This window comes from Balaenoptera borealis (genome assembly GCF_965194805.1).
Source record: "Balaenoptera borealis genome assembly, chromosome: 17".
NCBI lineage: Eukaryota > Metazoa > Chordata > Mammalia > Artiodactyla > Balaenopteridae > Balaenoptera > Balaenoptera borealis.
Genome location: NC_138876.1, coordinates 72,651,646 through 72,672,960, shown reverse-complemented (window position 1 = coordinate 72,672,960; position 21,315 = coordinate 72,651,646). Strand labels below are relative to the sequence as shown.

Below are 21,315 nucleotides of genomic sequence, written 5' to 3'. Positions count from 1 at the left end.
TAAATATTCATGATAGGTAAGCATTTGCTTATGAAATCTTCACTTTCTAATCAAAGTGGCAGAAAATTGATATGTATGACATTTATCATTTTTGTAAACAGTTTGTATATTTTGATATCAATATCTACAACTCTAAAATATTCATATTGGAAATAGATAACAATTACTGCACCAAACCCATTCATTCATCCTTCATTCTTATAACAAGTATGCACTGAGGACCTACTCAGGGCCAGGTATTGTGCTAGTGCTAAAACTAAAGTCAAGCTTTTATAGTTTCTTCTTCATTATTATCAACTATTTAGGATAAAGTTATGAAGAGAAATGACAATGGATTTAAATCCTGTTATGATTGTACTTTTATTAAAATTTCTATTAACTTTTGTATTAAGCAATTAGACTTAATTAATCCTTTCCACTTTCCTATAGACAAAAAATGATCCCATCCCAAATACTTCTATGTTGAAAAAAATGCCAAAGCCATAAAATGAGCACTTCAGCTATAAAAATGCATGATATAATAGATGTCACCTTCTCTTATTCAGCAAAGGAGCATTCTATAACTTTGTCCTTTGTCTTTCACAGAACAGTAACCTGAAGTCGTTTCAGTGGGATTTTACTTTGGATAAAGTACAAAAATATTCTTCTCCAAGAAGCCGTTAATCTTTCCTCTGCAGCTGATGGTTCTCTCTGCTCTACTTGATTTTGGGGAAGTCAGTGAAGTACAGCGTCCTGTTACCCCAGACCCCCTCCACGCCTCAGAGTCACCCTGGGCTTTCTCCTCCAGGCTGTGGGTAGCAGTAAGCAGGGATGCACCTCAATGCCTGCAGCCCACATCACATTTTCAAAAAGATTTTAAAGATGCACAGAGTTACATGGATACATAACAAACATTCAAACCTTACTTGTGAATTGATGGATACGGAAGAGAGACATCAGTGAATAGCTCATGGTAATCTGCGAACCTTGGGACCAAAAATTCTCCAATTACTGTGTATTAGCACAGACACTGAGCATTTACAAATGTTTGCCTTCTATCCTGCTCCTCAGGGGCCACCAGCAAAGTGATCCGAGTCCCACTCTTTCCTGCTCTCTGAACCTTCTTGCAACAGGCTGTAGAGTTTAATGCAAAGAGCACGGGGGACCCGGCTATTGTGTTAGCTTTCTATGGCCACTGTAACAAATTACCACAAATCTGTGGCTTAGACAATACTAATTTACTATCAGATGGTTCTGTAGGCCAGTAGTCCAAAATGGCTCTCCCTAGGCTAAGATCAAGGTGTAAGCAGGGCGAGGTTTCTTTCTGGAGGCTCTAGAGGGGAATCTATTTCCTTGTTTATCCAGCTTCGAGAGCCTGCCTGCATTCTTTGGCCTTTGCACTCCTTAATCCATCTCCAGAGCCAGCAACGGTCAACTGACCTCCTCTCCTGCCTCCCTCTTCCAGGTTTAATGTGTGATTACATTGGGCCCACCCAATGGTTTGGTATCATCCCCCATTTTAAGGTTAGCTGATTAGCAACCTTCATTCCACTTTGCAGAGTGACTTATTCATAGGTTCTGGAGATTAAGTGTGAAAAACTTTAGGATTAAGGGGGCTTTATTCTGTCTACCACAGCTATAATGGACTTGGAATCAAAAGCCCAGTTCTACCCCTGAGTAGCCCTGCAACCTTATGCAAACTGGTTAATTTCTTAATGTGTTCATCTCTTCTGAAAAAATAGCTTCACAGTTCTCTCATGAATCGCAGTGAAGATTAAATGAGATAATATATGCAAAACATCTAAGCCCAGAGCCTGTTATGTTCATTTCCATCTTCCCTTACCTTCCTCTCAAAAGTCCGCATCATGGTGGGATGGAGCTGGATTTTGGACCTAGGTCCATTTTGGCTTCACAGCCATGCTCTTTGCCTTACACTACACTCCTTCTACAAGGACGTCCCATTGCTGGGAAACAGTGAGCCATGATTTTACATACATAAATGGCCCTGCATGACTAAGGGAAGCACTCGAATATTTCACTCTGATAAAGGTTAAGAGATTTATGCTGAGCTGGCATAAATTGTGAACTGATTTCTCTGATGCAAACAGATGATACACTTAAAGGGATAGTCAGGATTTATCAGCAGATCATGATTCCAGCACTAAGCAATCCTCAGTGTGGACCCAATCAGCAGTTCTGAACTTCCCAAGACCCAGTGAATCATCACTTTGAATGACACACAACTGAACAGCAAAGTATGTGTTTTTCAAAACCTACCTGTTCCACTAATTACGTAGTGGGAATACTCTCTATCTTCAGGAACTTTTTTTTAAAGTTACAAAATAAAATAGTGAGGCAGCCTGAAATGTCTCAAATGGTAACAAGACCAATCCAAACCCCACAGCTTAGTAAAGATAAGTGTAGCACCCTGCAGTAATTGATCATTTAATCCAGAGTCACAAATGTGCCTGGAGATGTCCCTACCACCTCCCATGTACAAACATAAAAATCCACCTGTTAAATCAGCATTCTTCTGCATAGATAATGACTTTGCTTTCAGCTGCCCACATCCTTGTCCTACATTTTCTTATAAGAAAAAGGGAAGAAAGAAGAAAAACATCCACTAGTGATGACAACTTAGTTCCTCTCATTTTCTAGGCAATGGTAACAATGTGAGGGATCTGGAGCACCAGGGGTCTCCTTGGGGAGTAATTAAGTAATTAGAAGAAAGAAAATTGACTTGTGTGATACCCTCATGTCAACAAACCAACATTTCAAAACAACTTGCTACCTACATAACCTTGACAATTTATAACTCAAAAAAAATCACTGATTGAAATTTTACATTGACTAAAATTCATCTTAAAAACATTTAAATCTTATTTCTTACCAATTACAGCATTTTGGAGGTGCGGGGATTTGTGTGTTGGGGGAGAAGGATGAAAGAGGGAAGGAAACTCATCCCACTTTTTTTCCCCCTAAATAGCAACTAAGAGAAAAGGATCTCTGGGAAGAACCAAGGAAACCTAATTGTGCAAGCCAACTGTCTTCCAAGTGACTTCACACTTTACAAAACGTGTTCACATTTCTCATGCACTTTGCTTCTCATATCTACCTTGTATGGTCGCTGTTAATTCCATTTTCTATTAAGGAAGATGACTGGGTGAGATTATTCAGAGGTCACAGAATGTGGACCCTTTGAACCTCTGGAGGAGGGGGACTCTCTCTGATGTCATCCAGAAGATGTGATTTGGTGAGGTGTCCTCTCCTGGGCTCAATCCATTTATTTATTTTTTTAACAACTTTATTGGAGTATAATTGCTTTACAGTGTTGTGTTACTTTCTGCTGTATAACAAAGTGAATCAGCTATATGCATACGTATATTCCCATATGCCCTCCCTCTTGCATCTCCCTCCCAGCCTCCTTATCCCACCCCTCTAGGTGGTCACAAAGCACTGAGCTGATCTCCCTGTGCCATGCAGCTGCTTCCCACTAGCTACCTATTTTACATTTGGTAGTGTATATAAGTCCATGCCACTCTCACTTCATCCCAGCTTACCCTTCCCCCTCCCTGTGTCCTCAAGTCCATTCTCTACATCTGGGTCTTTATTCCTATCCTGCCCCTAAGTTCTTCATAACCTTTTTTTTTTTAGATTCCATATATATGTGTTAGCATACGATATTTGTTTTTCTCTTTCTGACTTACTTCATTCTGTATGACAGACTCTAGGTCCATCCACCTCACACTACAAATAACTCAATTTCGTTTCTTTTTATGGCTGAGTAATATTCCATTGTATAAATGTGCCACATCTTCTTTATCCATTCATCTGTCCATGGACACTTAGGTTGCTTCCATGTCCTGGCTATCATAAATAGAGCTGCAATGAACATTGTGGTACATGACTCTTTTTGAATTATGGTTTTCTCAGGGTATATGCCCAGTAGTGGGATTGCTGGGTCATATGGTAGTTCTATTTTTAGTTTTTTAAGGAAACTCCATACTGTTCTCCATAGTGGTTGTATCAACTTACGTTCCCACCAACAGTGCAAGAGGGTTCCCTTTTCTTTTCTTTTTTTTTTTTTTTTAAAGATTTATTGATTGATTGATTGATTGCTATGTTGGGTCTTCGTTTCTGTGCTAGGGCTTTCTCTAGTTGCAGCAAGCGGGGGCCACTCTTCATCGCGGTGCGCGGGCCTCTCACTATCGTGGCCTCTCTTGTTGCGGAGCACAGGCTCCAGACGCGCAGGCTCAGTAGTTGTGGCTCACGGGCCGAGCTGCTCTGCGGCATGTGGGATCCTCCCAGACCAGGGCTCGAACCCGTGTCCCCTGCATTAGCAGGCAGATTCTCAGCCACTGCGCCACCAGGGAAGCCCAGGGTTCCCTTTTCTCCACATCCTCTCCAGCATTTATTGTTTGTAGATTTTTTGATGATGGCCATTCTGACAGGTGTGAGGTGATATCTCATTGTAGTTTTGATTTGCATTTCTCTAATGATTAGTGATGCTGAGCATCTTTTCATGTGTTTGTTGGCAACCTGTATATCTTCTTTGGAGAAATGTCTATTTAGGCCTTCTGCCCATTTTTGGATTGGGTTGTTTGTTTTTTTGATATTGAGCTGCATGAGCTCTTGTAAATTTTGGAGATTAATCCTTTATCAGTTGCTTCATTTGCAAATATTTTCTCCCATTCTGAGGGTTGTCTTTTCGTCTTGTTTATGGTTTCCTTTGCTGTTATGCCCAGCTCTTAATCCTTAATCCCTAACTTAAATATGTTATCTAACATGGCAAAAAGGACTTTGCCAATGTGACTGAATTAAGGAACTTGAGATGGGAAGCTTATCCTATATTATCTGGGTGGGTTCAATGTAGTCACTAAGGTCTTTATAAGAAAGGGGCAAGAGTGTCAGAGTCTGAAACAGAGACTGGAGTTCTGGTGACCTCAAGAAGCTGCAAGAGGTAAGGAAATGGATTCTCTCCTGGATCCACCAAAAGGAATGCAACCCTACCAACACCTTAACTGAAGCCAGTAAGGCCCATTTCAGACTTCTCATATCCTGAACTGTAAGATTAAAAAATGTGTGCTATTGTCCTTTCCCCATGATATTTTCTGTAAACACTTTCCCCTATTCATTATAAACTTTTAATTCTGTTTTAAGTGTGCTCTTCAGGAAACATAATATTTAGTGACAATTTTTATTTCATTTATTTAAAATAATTTAACTATTTTATATTTATTTTCTATTGTTTTGGTAGGGCTGGTTTTTGTCCTTTTTACAGGGGATGGGGAGGTAGGGAAAGAATAATAGAGATGTGTTTGTTTTCAACTCTGCCTTGCCACAGACTCTGTTTTTATATGACGTTGTCTTCTAAAATAAATTGGAAAGTATGTATCTGTATTAAAGTCTATTATTAGTAAACAGTGATTTTTTTTAAAACATGTATCTAATTATTGGACAAAAACATATTTCATATTTTATATATATATATCCACATATATATATATATCATATATATATCATGACTTTCTGGAAATGAACTGGGTTTCCTAGCACCACCCAAGTCTTATCTTCTAAGTTAGAATCCTATTACTACACTGACCCAGAATGCTGGTTCTTCTAAAAAAAAAAAAAATGATTAAAAACATTTTAAAAGAATTTATCAAAGTTTTATTTTAAATGTATCATTCTTTTTGTATTATGAAAGAAATACGTATGTATTATGACACTTTAAAAATATAAGCATAAAAAAGGAAATAATAATCATTTCACAAAAAAGATATCACCTAGATATAATCACTGTTAGAAGTCTGGGTTTGGGTTCCAGTAATGGTGAGGTAGCTTGAAATAACCTAACATTTTCACAGATAGCAAAAGACAAAATAAACAAACAAAAAATGATTTAAATGCACTAAAGAACAAGCAAAAGAAGGCAGATACTGAAGGGGAGTCAATCCTTAAAGAACAGACCCATAAAGAATTAAGTCCAGGGTAGACATTTCCTCTGACCCGTCTGCAAGGGGGAGAGACAGCTGGAACTCAAGCAAAAAAGCTACAATATTACTGACTGAGGTGTCAGAGTTTGGGATACTGAAGTGGCTGGAAATCAAGAAGAGAAACCTAGAAAAACATGCATATAGACACCCTTCAAATTGGTGGCCAAACTTGGAAGTGTGCATCTGTGGAGGAGACTTCAAAGAGCCCTGTGGAAGGCATCAGCTGCAAGATTCAAAGAACTGAGCAGAGATTTCCGCTGCTGCCCACTGCTGGGGAGACAAGAGTTTAGGGTTTGAATCCCATCAAAGAGAAGAAGCTTGGTAAATATCTTGAGCTTTCCATAGACTCATCTTTATAAAGGATAAAACTAAGCTTCCCCCAAGTTCAAGAGAATCGGCCAGAAATACATCTGCACACTATAACAAAATTCATCACTCTTCAGGGGAAGACAATAAAATTCAGAATCTAGAAAGACAGGGTTTATCAACTAACAGATTGGCCACATCAGACATAGGTGAAGATAGCGAGCAACTGGAACTCTCATATAGTACGTACTACTGGAAGTGTTACAAAAGTACAGTTACTTTGGAAAAATGGCATTTTCCAAAATGGGTGTGAGTATAAGTCTTTACCCTATGATCCATCAACCTTCTCATAGGTTTCAGGATTTTAACCCAAGAAGGAACTAAATATATGTCCACAAAGAGTCTTGTAAAAGAATGTCTACATATGCTTTATTTGTAATGGTCCCGGACTGGAAATAACTAAAAGTCCATTAAAAGGACAATAGATGACCAAATTGTAGTAAACACATATACACACACATACATAATAAATGTAGTGTATATATATACATATATATATATATATATATATAGTACATATATACATGTATATACCACAGTATATATAGAGAGAGAACATAAACTACTCTGCAATGAAATAGAATGAATGAATTACTGACATATGCAACAACATGGGTGAATCTCAAAATCATTTTGTTGACAGAAGAAAGCCATACCCAAAAGAAGATACTGCATAATCCCATTTATAAGACGTTCAAGAACAGGCAAAACTAAAATCAGAGCCCAGGGGTGGGGACTAACTAGAAAGAGGTGTGAGAAAATATTCTATTTCTCGACTGGGGTGACAGTTAACATGGGTGTCTACATGTATGAAAACTAATCGAATGGTACATTTAAAATCTACACATTTCATTGTATGTAAATTTGCCCCCCCTCAAATGTCTGTGGCATATCCTTGCAGCCTTTTATATTTTTAAGAAAGATGAACACAACCCCTGACATCGAGGTGCCTGCTTGGCACTCCTAGTGAGGACAAAAAGTGTTGCCTGCCATTCCAGTAAACAAAATGCTGCCTAGCCACCAGCCACTGTAGCCACCCCTGGCCGTGTGGGGCACTCTGGGGGGAATTCAGGATGGAGAAAAACAGGACGCTGGCCCCAGATATTGAAGATACATATGTAAGAAATCATTTCAATGAGCCTGGACTCTTGCACCTTCCCATACATAGAAAAGCACTAAAATCGTTAACTTGAAATGTCTGTTTTTTTGTGATCAGCAGTAATCTTTTGATGTTCAACTACATAATTTTTTTTTTTTTCAGCAAAAACTCCTAGATATCCTGGCGCCTCCCTTGCCTCTTCGGAACAGTTCCTCAGAGCTATCTGAGAGGCTGTCTCCTGGGCTATATAGTCTTCAGTAAGGTTCCGGGATACAACATAACTCACAACTTTTAGGTTGTGTATTTCTCTTCAGTTGACAGTAGCTACCACGCTTCGCTCTTCTGATGAACAGAAACAACTGCACAAACATTAAGCCATTCTTAATCAAACATTTAAGTGATCAAAGAAAGCCACTCTGTGACTATTATAAAGTCAAAAACGAGATCAATCCATAATCATGTCTAAATACTGACAAAAATCATGAGTACTAAGTCAATAAAATGACCCAATATCCCCCAAACCTTACTAATTCTAGAGTCTGTTGCTTACTTACTAATTGCTGATTCAGCCTCAATGCATTCCTCTCGCCTCATAGAGGAGATTAAGGTCTCCAGTCATAGGCCAGCCCCAGCTTTCTGAGAGTATCTTACCAACAGAGCAAAACCTTGCTTCCTTGAACCTTCCCCCAAATCACATAACACAAACCCAAATGCCATAAATAGGTCCTTTCTACACTCTTTTACCCAGAACGAATGGCGTGTGTTCTTTCTAGTTGCCGTAAGCAATAACTCAACTTGTTCCACTACAGGTGTGTTCCTAGCAGTCTTTGGCTGGAGGTCATTGACACCATGTATACGGACCGTGTTTTTAAATTTTTTTCACGTAGTATATCTTGAATATGGCTTTCTATGTCTTCATATAGTCTACATTATAGTTTTTTATGGCTACATAACTTTTTATTACTCGGATATGCTAGAATTTCTTTAACTAAACCAATATTTTTCAGAAATCTAGTTTTTTTTCTAATGTTTCACTATTATAAGCAGCCCTGGTGAGCACTGAGCTGGTGAAATCTTTAAGGACCTTCACGATTATTTCACCAGGAGAAATTCCTTTAAATAAAATCACTGGAATTACTGGCTCAAGAGATATGAAACATAATACTACATTGCACTCTTGCCTGAATATAAAATCTTAGCTACTGTAGGACAGACGGCACTTCAATCCACTTCAAACAGGTTACCATGCCCATTAACTCTCAGCTTCACTCTTACCAATTCTGCATCTTGTCAACTCTGATGGTCCTTTGTCCTCAACACACTAGACTTCTCAGCAGCATCTGACACAGATAACTCCCTCTACTTGTTTAAATACGTCCCTACCTAGCTTCTGGGACACCACATTCACTTGGTTTTCTTCCCATGCCACTGGCTCCTCTTTCTCAGTCTCCTTTGGTGGTCCTTCTTCTTCTGCCAGACTCTTCAACAAGGAGCGTGGCCCGGGCCCCCTACTTCTCCGTCAAACTTTTTTACAAGGTGACCAATCTATACTCATGATTTTATGTTCCATTTTCATATCTGTGACTTTCATAATTAAATATCCTCCCCGGACCTTGCCAATGAGCACCAGAAACACAGACTTCACTATTTATCTAACATGTCCCTCCAAACCTGCCCTACCTCAGGGAATGACACCACACTCCACCCAGATGATCAGACAAAAACAAAAAACAAGGGAGGAAAAAAAAAAAAAAAAGCTATGAAGAAGAACCTGATAGTATGAAAAGTGACCCGGCTAGAAAAGACAAATAGAGTGATTTCAAAGTGAGTGCTTTTATGTTGAACTTCTCTTGTTTCTCCTTCCACCTTTCAAATCAGATAATGAAGTGACACACTTCTGGGTTTTGGTGTTAATATGCTGTTTATTCTGTTCTAATGAAAATAACAGAGTAAATGTATAAAATACACATTATACGTTCATTAAGTCCTCACAAAAATCCCATGAGGTACTATTAGTTCGTTTTTCCAGATGCGGACCAGTGGTAAACTGAGGCACTGACAGGCACCCAGAGGTATTGCTCATACCACACACTGGCATTTTCCTAAAACATTTCACTTTTAATGGAATGAAAAGAAAGAAAATTCCCCTCCTGAAATACTCTGTGAATGCTAGGCCATAAAGCATCAACTCACTGTAACAAGGCACCAAAGTGTGTCTGGAAGCCATGCGTGATGCATAATGTATAACGCAAACCTAGGGCAGACTACAACCGAGCCCGGAGCAGCACATCGAATTCGGTCCGCACGCTTGCATACGTGTGCGTGTGCCTGGGAAAGAGGCAGACGAAGCCTTTGTCTTTACACACGACCCCCAGAGACGCCGGCGCCCGCAGTCATGGAAGGGGCTCCCTGGACCGTCTGGGTCGCGCGCGGTCGCGGGGCCCAGGACGCATGCGTGAGCCGGGCGCTAGGCTGCTCGGCCGGGCGGAGGGGCGCTTACCTGGTGCGCCGGACGCGCAGACACAGTACCAGCAGCAGCAGGGCCGCGGCGAGGACCAGGCCCGAGGGGCTGAGCGGCCGCGGCAGCCACGGCTCCGGCGAGAAGCTGCCCATGCCCGCGGCCACGTCTTCCGCCGTCCGGATCACGCGCGGCCGCGGAGGGCGGCCCGGGGTGTCTCTCCGAGCTGCGCAGCCGACGAGTCTGCAGCCGGCAGAGGGTCCCGGGAGGCTGGCCTGGCGCGGCGCCGCCTGGAATATCACCGAGGGCCCCCGGGGCCGAGTCTCAAAGTTCCCGGACTCCCCTCCCCCGGCCCACCCCTCCCCGCTCGACCCATGCGCGCCGCCCCGCTCGGCCACCGCCTCCCGCCCGGCCGCCTCTGGAAAACTGCGCACCGCCCACCCCCGCCCCCGGGGCAGGAAGAAGGGCTAGAGAAGAGGGGGAAAGGGGTTAGGATTTCCCGAGCTCGAGCCGCTGAAGGCCTGAGGGAAGGGGATTTCAGTTCTGAGTTGGAAATGAGTTGTTCGGGTACGTCATCCCCTCGCCCGCGCCCCGCGACCGCGCTGGCCCTCGAAGAGGGTTGGGGCTGTGCCCGCCGCGCTCTGGCCCCGGCGACCTCTTCGGCAGCCCCTCCTCCCCGCCCCCAGCCGGCGGGATGCCCGCGCGCCTGCGCCCCCCCTTCCACGCCGCGCTTCCCTGCTGGCTCCCGCGCCTGCTGGGCGCCGAGGCCAGTCCCCGAGGCCGGCAAGACCGGGACCAGAGCTGGGCCGGGACCCTCCAGGAGTCCCCATGGGACACACCATCCAGGAAGAGAGATGACAGAGGAAACGCGCTATTGCAAAACGACGCTAAGGTACTACGACAGAAGTGGTACAAGCCCCGCAGGTTGGCCATAGAAAGGGTGAGGGAGAAACTTTGAAAATGTCTTTTCCTGAGTAATGACCATTCACATTACTTCGCACGTGTGTATTTACTCCCCACACCAAACTTGGAACGTTAAGTTTTAGCAATGTGTTAGAGAACATATAATGAGGCTCAGGTTAAGGTAATTTAGCCTGGTCCCTCGGTTGGTAAGTAATTAAAAACCATTCTAACCAAGGCTGTTCCAGTGCCACTGTGTTCTTTCCTTTACGCAAGATTTTATGTGCGCAGTTCTCAAGACTATTACAGCAACTTCACACCTGGTCTCCGTACCTCCGGCCTTTGAGTTTTCCAGCCCATCCTCTCCATTGCCACGTCCCTAAAACACAGACCTATCCAGCTTTGACCCTGTTCGAAACTCTTACTGGTTGCCTTTGTGATAAAGGTAAATCTTCAACCTGCAATGAGAAGCCTCCACAATTTGTCTCCATCCCATGGCTAGGAGAGTTCCGTATACATGAAAGCTTGAGCCACAGTGTCCCTCACAATCAGCCCTTTCACACCTTGGCTTATGACATTCTCTCTGCCTGAAAAAGTTTCCTCTCTCCCCTAAATACTAAAATTCTACCTACCTGTCAACGCCCAGTTCAAATACCACTTCCTTCTAGAAATTATTCCTTACTCTTGTAATTAATCTCTCCCTCCTCTGTACTTTTAACACTGTCTCTGCTTTTCACTCCATCCCATTTTCCCTCTCTATCTGAGTTATTTCTGTCTATGTCTGTCTTGCTTGCTATAGAAGGTGAGAATCATCTCTTAGACAACTTTGTCTGCAACTACTCTCTACCTCCTGTCGCCCTGGCCCCCGACCCTGGAGTTGAGGTACTGTAATTGGAAGTACTTTGCATGTGCCTGGCCCTTGGTCCATGCTCCAGAACTGAATCACTACTGTGTTGCTGTCCTTGGCCTTAAAGCTGTGAATGGCTGGGCAAGCATGAGAACTCTAATGTTTATGAGTTTCTTCATCTGACTTTTATTCCAGGGTTTTCTACTGCCTTTCCTTTCTCCTGTTGTAAATTCAGTTTTCCAGGAAATCAGGGTACAGTGAGCCAACATCTATTCTGTCTCCTCCAAGAAAAAGCAAATTGGTTTCCATCACTACCTGGCCAGCAGAGCCAGCATGCAGGATGGTATCCATGGCATGCATTTCTGTACCCACTGCAAAAAGCGCCTCTCACTAATTTTCATGAGAAGCCTCAACTTTTATACTTTAGTTTTCCATTTGATCTCCTGGATGACTCTTCTCTTTGAAAATAGAGGTTAAAACGTTTAGCATTAATCAATGTGTTGAACATTTACCATGTGCCAGGCACCATGCTAAACATTTTATTTTATAACATTAATAACAGAAAACACCTGCAGTTAATCACAGTGTCTTATGTAGGTGGAAGGAAGAAGACTACACTGCCACCTGCTAGATTTGGTTAGCGACTGTGTCATCTCCCTATGGTATCTGTATAGTATCTTACTTAGAATGCTTTATGGTATACACTTAATACATTTTGAATATATGTTTCTCTTTTGTTTTCCATTTCTGCTAAAAGGGGGCTCCATACTGTAAACTGACCTGGTTGAAATAAAATCTAAAGACCTCTTTTATTCCTCTTCTGCTTTTGTAACCCAGTATCAGCGTCATTATATTCAATCCAGTTCAATTTAGTTTACCTCCAAAACATGCCTTTATTTCCATCACTTCTCTGACAGAGATGACTAGTTGACCCTCGATGTCTGCTTCCCCCTCCTTCTCGGTAACAGGCCTCGATTTTTAACTGGCACATGGCTGTCCATTATAAAGACTGCTTTCCCAGCCTTCCTTGTAGTTAGAAGTGACCATGCAACTGAATTCTCACCAGTAGGCTAAGTTTAAGGTGTTACTTCAGGGAAGTGTCCTTAACAGGAATGGTCGGGCCCTTTGCTTCCTTCCTCTTTTCTGCTGTTTAGAATATAGACACTATGCCTGGAACTCAGGCAACCATTGGAGCACATATAAATATGTCCCAAATATTGCATTCAGTATTATTTGTTCTTTATATGAAATTCAAATTTATCTTGGGATCCTATATTTTTTTTGGTTAAATCTGGTAACTCTAGCTTAATTTCAACACAGGGGTTCATAAGGCATACAGGTAAGGCAACTAAATTCTAGTTGCCCAATGGTCCCCTCCAGAAATCAGCCACAAATATTTCCTTCAACACTGGCTACCAATGTTAGTATCTTATGTACCTTGGCTACACGAATTAGACCAGGGTTAACAGTCAGATCTAAAAGAGTCATGGGGTGGCCTTTATACTTTGAGGTATCCAGATATGGAAATGTGTTCAGTACAGATAGCAACTAGCCTAATCATCTTTCTTCAGAAAATATTGATTGTGAAACACACGGAGAGAGAAAAAGACAAGCAAAAACAGAAGTAGGACCAGAGGGAGTAAAGGGAGAGCGTGATATATTGGAGTCTCTAAAGGAAGAGCTATGAAAGTCTAGGTGACAGGTCATACTCCAAAGCCTTCCCCTCCAGCCCAGCTGACCCTCATCTACCAGGTGGTCTAAGCTGTCAGCCTCTTTCTCTGTTCTCGTTCTAGTCTATGATTAGGGCTTGAATTCTGGCCCTGCTTCCCTTGAGGCCTTCTCTTTTGAATCTAAAGAGCATATTTGGAAGTCACCAAAACTTGAAAAATGACTATTTCCCTGCATTTCAACATCGATGTCCTAATTCTCCTGCTCTGATTTTGTCGTTTCTTTCTTTTTTTTTTTTTTTTTTTTTGACAGCTTGGCTGTGGGATCTTAGTTCCCCAGCCAGGGATTAAACCCAGGCCCTAAAACAGTGAAAGCAAGGAGTCCCAACCCCTGGACTGCCAGGGAATTTCCAGTCCTGCCCTGACTTTGAAAATATGAATACACTGTATTGAGACCTCCAAGTCCACCTATTTTGTCAGTAACTTCTTTTAAGTGCAAATTGTGCCCATGGCACTATGTCTGGACTGCTGGAGCTATAAAAGTGAATGAGATGGCTCTTCCTTCAAAGAGATGGACCTAAAAGGACTAAAAGTGTTGACGTTGGAAAGGAGAAAGAAAAGAGGCTAGTCCACGTGAGATTGTGGGGTAAAAATGAAGGGATTTAAGAACATGCACCAATATGGCTGCAATCTTGTGAGTTCCTGGGAAGCAAATGATGTGCTGGGGAAAGGGCATCTTGTAGGCTTTAGTTATTGGGAAACATTTGAAAGTCCCACTGTGGAAATTGTCAAAGAGGAATTTTACACATTATTTTTCTAATACTGGGAATTTCCTAAAAGCAGGTTTGAGTATTCAAGCCTGACATGTCCCATAACGTTTTGACATAAAATGTAGATTGGGTTTGAGTCAGAACTTTAACTGAAAAGAATGACTGCTGTTATTCTCCCCTGGCTCGTGAGCTTTGTCTTAACTAACTTTGACTTCCTATCCCCTTCTATTAGAATTAAGACCACTTCTGGGCAAAATTGTGACGCAGAGGAAGGAAAGAAAACTGAAGAGGAAGGGAGCAAGGATGGAGAGGACCTGCCATGGGCCAGGTACTGCTTCATGTTTTACACACACATTTTATTTAATCTTCAAAACCTACCTCTGTAGGCATTACTAGTCCTTTAGACATGAAGAAAACCAAGACTCAAAGAATTTCAGGGCACCCATGATTATTCAGCTTGTACATTCTACTGTGCATTCATCCCTCCTTCGACAGTACCATCTTGCCTTCCTTAGAGCTTTCTTTCGCTAACCCCTTACCACATCTGTTCAATCATTCTGGCCTCCATTTTTAGGGATCCTCTCTTTACCTTGAGCTGCCCATGACCGAGGCACCCCATGGAGACAGTTGGGCCTCTGCTTTATACCCTGGCCTACCTCAGAGCTACCTCACTAGCTCGGAGGCTAGTCTTGGCTTTCCCATCTGAAAAATGTTATAAGACTACTTTCCCTATAGGTTTATGAGGATGAAATTGTGAACAGTAAATATATGACAGTCAAAATGCCTGGAGCTTCTCCCTTTTTTTGCATTTGAGCACCTTGTGCTCCATTGGCAGAGGGTATAAATAGAAATGAGTTTATCAGACAAGCTCGGCCCAACTAAGGTGTTAGCCTGTTGCTGTATTACTTCTACCCAATTAAAATGTAAAATGTGCCATTTCTTGCTTGATTAAGGTAGCTATTCTGGTTGTAGCTAAGATAGCAATGATGGTAAATATATATATATATATATATATACATATATCCTGAAACCTGAGACTGCTATTAGTATTGTTTAATCGGCACATAGTAAATAGTGAGGCACCTTAGATGCTGGCCCTGAACCTGACCAAAAATATCTTAAATCACAAATTCTTCCTCTTATTCTGTCTTTCTTTAAAATGTAAACAATGCACTTATTTTCCCTTTAGTTTCCCTTTCTCCTAAAAAGCCAATTTATAGTGTTGACCTAGCACTCAGCTTACACATACAGACATGGCAGGCAGGAATGCTTATTTGATAAAATGCTGTTGAATGAACAGAGTGACCCAACAATAGAGAGTATTGTTACATTTAACTCTTTTTTTAATAAAGTACAATTTTAGGTAAGGCCTGAATATAATAATTTTGAAGCAGCTTTAAAAATGGTGGAACAGATGGCTCTGATTATCTTCAAGAGGAAGGAAAAGATTCAAGAGTTTTGTCATTTCTTGTTTAATAGTCTTGGCATTACTTATACACACTTGAGTTTTGAATACAACGGGTTATAAATTCACAATCCCATGCTAACCCTTAGTTCATACTCATGATCTGACCCTACTTCCCATGCCAAGATTTGAGACTCTCCATCTCTGTTTCTGATTCACTGGCTTTTCCAACATTTCATTTCCTGATTAGCCACTGAACCCAGATTTCTGAGGACAGAAAACACAAGAGTCCCTACAAACTTATCCCCCAGCTATCTCTGTTAACTAAGGGAGAATTTTAGACTCAAAAACTTCTTTTGGGGGGTGGGGGTGGACGGTTTGGGCCAGGCTGGTTCCTGGAGAAGCAACAAAAGCCCTGGTCTGGAATAAAATCTACCCACCAGGTTCTGCTGTTTCTACCTGTTACAGGAGAGGTTTTGGAAAACAGACTCAGAGAGAGACAGACCAGCACAGGACTATATTAGGACAGAGTCTCAGGATCAACACCAGGGGTTGAAACTGACAGACAGAGGGAAGTATTGGGTTGGGGTGCAGTCTCATCCAAAGACTCAGCCCATGAGGATATTGAGAACCCAGGTAGTCCTTTAGAATTACCCCAAGATGGGGTGAAGGTCCAGGCCTTCAGATCTCAATATCAACATGCCTTTGGTTGTGGACTGCCCTCAGGATAATGGAAAGCTGAGGGTGACCTTGGAAAGGAGCTCTCTTTAGCTGAAGGCAATTCCTGAAGCAGCTGGTGACACTTGCAGAAGCGGAGCGCATAGGTTCTCCCATCCTGACAGAATCTGAGTGACACAACACAGTGACCACTAAATACACAGTGTCCACTACATACACAGTGTCCACCACATACACAGTGTCCACCACGTACACAATGACCACTACATCCACAGTGTCCACTACATACACAGTGTCCACCACATACACAGTGTCCACCACGTACACAATGACCACTACATCCACAGTGTCCACTACATACGCAGTGTCCACCACATACGCAGTGTCCACCACATACACAGTGTCCACCACGTACACAATGACCACTACATCCACAGTGTCCACTACATACGCAGTGTCCACCACATACACAGTGTCCACCACGTACACAATGACCACTACATCCACAGTGTCCACTACATACGCAGTGTCCACCACATACACAGTGTCCACCACGTACACAATGACCACTACATCCACAGTGTCCACTACATACGCAGTGTCCACCACATACACAGTGTCCACCACGTACACAATGACCACTACATCCACAGTGTCCACTACATACACAGTGTCCACTACATACACAGTGTCCACCACGTACACAATGACCACTACATCCACAGTGTCCACTACATACACAGTGTCCACTACATACACAGTGTCCACCACGTACACAATGACCACTACATCCACAGTGTCCACTACATACACAGTGTCCACCACATACACAGTGTCCACCACGTACACAATGACCACTACATCCACAGTGTCCACTACATACACAGTGTCCACCACGTACACAATGACCACTACATCCACGGTGTCCACTACATCCACAGTGTCCACCACGTACACAATGACCACTACATCCACAGTGTCCACTACATACACAGTGTCCACCACGTACACAGTGTCCACCACGTACACAATGACCACTACATCCACAGTGTCCACCACATACACAGTGTCCACCACGTACACAGTGCCCACTATGTACGCAGTGACCACTACATATGCGTAGTGTCCACTATGTACCCACTACATAGTGTCGCTATGGTGCCACAGAAATGTATCAGGGCAGGTAGCGCATCGATGGTGATGAGTCTTGCATTCATTCATTTTGTAGTTGCTCTCTTTCTCACTGGCAGAACCATAGTAACACCAGCCTCTCAGCTTCTGAGATACAGCAATCATGTTTATTAAGTGATTCTAATGTTAAAGAAAAAACCTTTAGACTACAGTATGCCACCCTTATCTGCAGGGGATACCTTCCATGACCCCCAGTGGATGCCGAAAATGACAGATAGTGCCAAAGCCTATATTTGTTTTTTTCTGTACAGACATAACTATGATAAAGTTTAATTTATAAAGTAGGCACCAGAAGAGATTAATAACAAAAACGAATAACAAAATAGAACAATGATAATAATATACTGTAATAAAAGTTATGTGAAGGTGATCTCTCTCTCTCTCAAAAAAAAAATCTTATTGTACAAATTTAATGCCTTTTCCATCTTAACTAAGCACTTATCCTGCACGTTGGCCATAGCTTTTGCAGATGGTGGCGCGACAGCAAACCTAGCACCAATTTATTTTTCATTCTGCACAATTTCACAGACAGAAGATTTGTTCTTACCACAGATCTTAGCAACCTCAGCATATGATTTTTTTTTTCTTTCTTTATTAAGTGAAGAACTTTCACCTTTTCACCCTTAAGACTTCTCTTTGGCATCTGAATTGCCAGGATCACTACTCTTGCACTTTGGGGTCATCATGAAGTAAAATAAGAGTTACTTGAACACAAGCACTGTGATACAGCAGCAGTCCATTTGATAACCGAGAGGGCTCCTAAGTGGCTAACAGGCAGGTTACGCTGAACAAAGGGGTGGTTCATGTTCCAGGTGGGATGGAGCGGATGGTGTGAGATTTCATCACACTACTCAGAATAATACGAGCTTTAAAATTTATACATTGTTCATTTCTGGAATGTTCCATTTAATATTTTCAGACCGCAGTGGACTGAGGGTAACTGAAACTTTGTAAAGTGAAACCATGGGTATGGGGGGGACTGGTGTGTTTATGAGTCAAAGATCTATTACAATATTGCAACAGGAAAGCCTCTAGGAGGTCAGTTCAAACATTTACTCTGATTAGAAACACTATAGAAAGAGAACATCAGCTAACCATTGTTCAACTCCTGGCTGATAGGGGACAGTCCATGAGGGTGTTGACTCAAACAAGTCCAAACCCATGAAATTTTATCAGAAAACCACTTAAGCATTTTTCAGGAATGCTAGGCTCTTCCCTTTCACTAGGCAAAATTTCTGCTGCAGATGAGGTTGGGGACAATTTTTCTTTTACAGTAACTAGCTACATTTTGTTTATTCAGTCTGTCACGGTGCCCCTGCCTTCACAGAGTCCCACCCCTCTTATCTGGCTGGTGGCAACCTGGATTCATGGGAAGTCCTTCGATACCCACACCTTTCTTTACAGACTAGAGAAGACGCCATTCGCTCTTTATTCCCCATTCCTCTCTGACTCCTCAGTGTGTGAACTCTGTTCTCAGCTTTCTCCCCACCTTCCACTTTCTTGTCCAAGGCTCAACTGGAAAATGACCAAATTCATTCCGTCAAGGTCTTCTGAAGCTTTTTTTCTCGTTTCCTCCTCCAGTTTTCTGATCACTAACATTCCCATGGTTGATCCATTCCTTTCCCCTTTCCTCTCTGAAGTCTGGAATTTTCTTCCACCAACAAAGAGTGCTACATTTTGACATTATGAAAGCAATAAATACTAGCAATTATACATATGCTGGAAGTTTTGAATATTCTTATTTATGAGCAAACATTGCACTAATGCAAGAAGAAATTAATTGATTTGTAATGATTCTGAAAAAAAGTCTGATTTTCTGCTTTCTGGGGTTGAGCTATAACTCAGATGGGTATATCAGACAACATCAACCAGGGACTTCCTAAAATCACATGTGCAGGATCTGTTTTGATCCTAGAACAACTGATAACCAGCAGGCAACTCTGTACTTTCACTTGTTTCTGCAAGAAACCCAAACACAGTAGGCACTGAAGCCTCTGCTACAAATTTGTAAGAGGTCACATTGTACAGAACATAAGGTTCCACACAAAATATCCTCAACGTTTTATGTTCCCCTAGTCCTCTTGGACTGCATTGCAGTTGGAAATTTCTTTCTCTTCCCCCTGACAGAGTCCAGCCTCTCCAGTTCTACTTTCCCTCCAGAATTTTCCTCTTCAAATATCAAATATCTCCTGATTTTGTAAAGCAAAGCAATTCAACTCACACCTTTTATTTGAGCAAACCACTCTCATATCAAGAAGCTATAGAAAAATTTCTTCTGAACAATGAGCATAAATATTTTCAAAATATAATTATCATCATCAACAATATCAATTTAAAAAATTTAAAAAGCAAAATTAACTATTCTCTTTCAAGAGTGTAAATAAATGTTAGGGAAATTAGAGAAGAATGTTGTCCCCTCCCTCCCATTCTTAAAGGTGCTCTAATGACAGTGATTGGTCACTTAGAATGTCTGTGGATGGACACATATTAACATTAGCCCCTTCTGCATTTATAGGTGTCTCAGAGAGTCCCATTTAGAGACAGATGTCTTTTCTCTACCTATTACTCCCCACCATTATAATGATTCTTGATCTAGAAAGGGGAAAAGGCTAATTCAGCTTTTCAGAGTTTCCTCCTCCTGCTTCTGGTGCTCCAGAACCTCAAAGTCCCTTTCTCTTTTGCCATGTCTCCTGTTTTTGCTTCTTCTGTGTCAGTTCTGAACAACCTGAAAATCTATTCCTTATCTAGATTCTTATGCCATTTCTCAGCAAAACACTTAGCCCTCTAGCATTTACACAACCCACATGCTAAGAAAAACATAATGTGATGCTTTAAGGAACTTTCTATGCTCACACAGAAATTAAGGCATAGATTAGAATTCTACCTGCCTACTTTTCTCTGCATTTCTGCATCAAGAATCAGAACATAATTATTTTGTAATTAGAAATCTGAAAATGAACCAGCATAGTTCTTTCGAGTCAATAAAGGCATTTTCAAACATTATCTCATGTGACCGCTTGACAATCTAGCCAGATGAATGTTATCTTCACTTTACACACATACCTGGTAACTTCCCTGACATCAAGCACCTTGTCTGTGTGTCTATTTCACCAGTGTACACACAGTGCTTGGGAGAGTGTGTGGCATAGTAGATTCTCAATAAATATTTGTCAAATGAATGAAAATTAGAAAACTAATGTTCAGAAATGAAATGAAATGAATATTTATTGAGTACCCACAATGTGCTGATCACCAAGCTACATATTTTCATCTACACAATATTCCCATGAGCTTGACCAAGTTTAGGAGCTAGATAGTGCAAGCAGATGGATTCTCATTTATTAATCTGAATACTAGCGGTATTTTTTCTACTGTATGGGGTTGCCTCACTATATTTAATGCATTTCTAGATTATTTCTAGATAATGTATTATAAATATGCACTATGTATAATGCATATCAGCCTACCTTGTAATTTAGCTCTTTTCTAAAAGATATTTTTAGAACTTGGGTCAATATTTACATAACATTGAAGCTCTAATTTGAGGAAAACATCCTGAATACAGAACTAACTTAGAGGGAGCAAAGGGTAGGCTTAGTTGGTTGTTTCTGAGAAATAAAAAGAACTAACAGTAGGGGCCCTTAGCAATAGATGCTGGGACTAATCTTATCAATTTTGTTTTGCTTTATTTTTGTAAAGAAGTAATCTAGAGTAGAAGGTTTGCAGACAGGGCAAGAGTCACATGCCAAAATAACAGGAATGAATAACAACAGTCTCTCTTAAGGCTTAGTTAACATATCTGTTTTCGGAAAGAAAACATCTCAATTGTATCTATCAGGGACCTCATCTTGACAGCTTTTTTGTGTTTACTGTAAGGATTTATCAATCTTGAGGGAGGGAAAAAGGAATGGTCTGGTCCTTCCACCATTGCACTTGGATAAGAGATATAGAGTCGTGAA

At 41.6% G+C, this 21,315-nt stretch overlaps 2 protein-coding genes across 23 annotated transcripts in view; one reads left to right on the top strand and one right to left on the bottom strand.

Annotated features, from left to right (window-relative positions):
• CYP7B1 (cytochrome P450 family 7 subfamily B member 1) overlaps positions 1 to 10,193 on the bottom strand; it is a 187,297-nt gene extending 177,104 nt beyond the window's left edge. The window contains exon 1 of the mRNA XM_082364829.1: positions 9,941 to 10,193. Within this exon, the coding sequence (XP_082220955.1) occupies positions 9,941 to 10,053 (113 nt within the window). The 5' untranslated portion in view covers positions 10,054 to 10,193. The remainder of the gene's footprint in view (positions 1 to 9,940) is intronic.
• Positions 10,194 to 10,235: 42 nt separating this feature from the next.
• Positions 10,236 to 21,315, top strand: part of LOC309615355 (uncharacterized protein) — a 282,265-nt gene continuing 271,185 nt past the window's right edge. For 14 of the 22 annotated variants that reach the window (XM_082364853.1, XM_082364850.1, XM_082364847.1 and 11 more), the window contains exons 1-2: positions 10,236 to 10,790; positions 14,315 to 14,410. In XM_082364853.1, coding sequence (XP_082220979.1) covers positions 10,273 to 10,790; positions 14,315 to 14,410 — 614 coding nt within the window. In that variant the 5' untranslated portion in view covers positions 10,236 to 10,272. Of the gene's footprint in view, positions 10,823 to 14,314; positions 14,411 to 21,315 lie in introns of all 22 variants that reach the window. The other 8 variants (XM_082364842.1, XM_082364849.1, XM_082364843.1 and 5 more) reach the window with 1 other exon arrangement.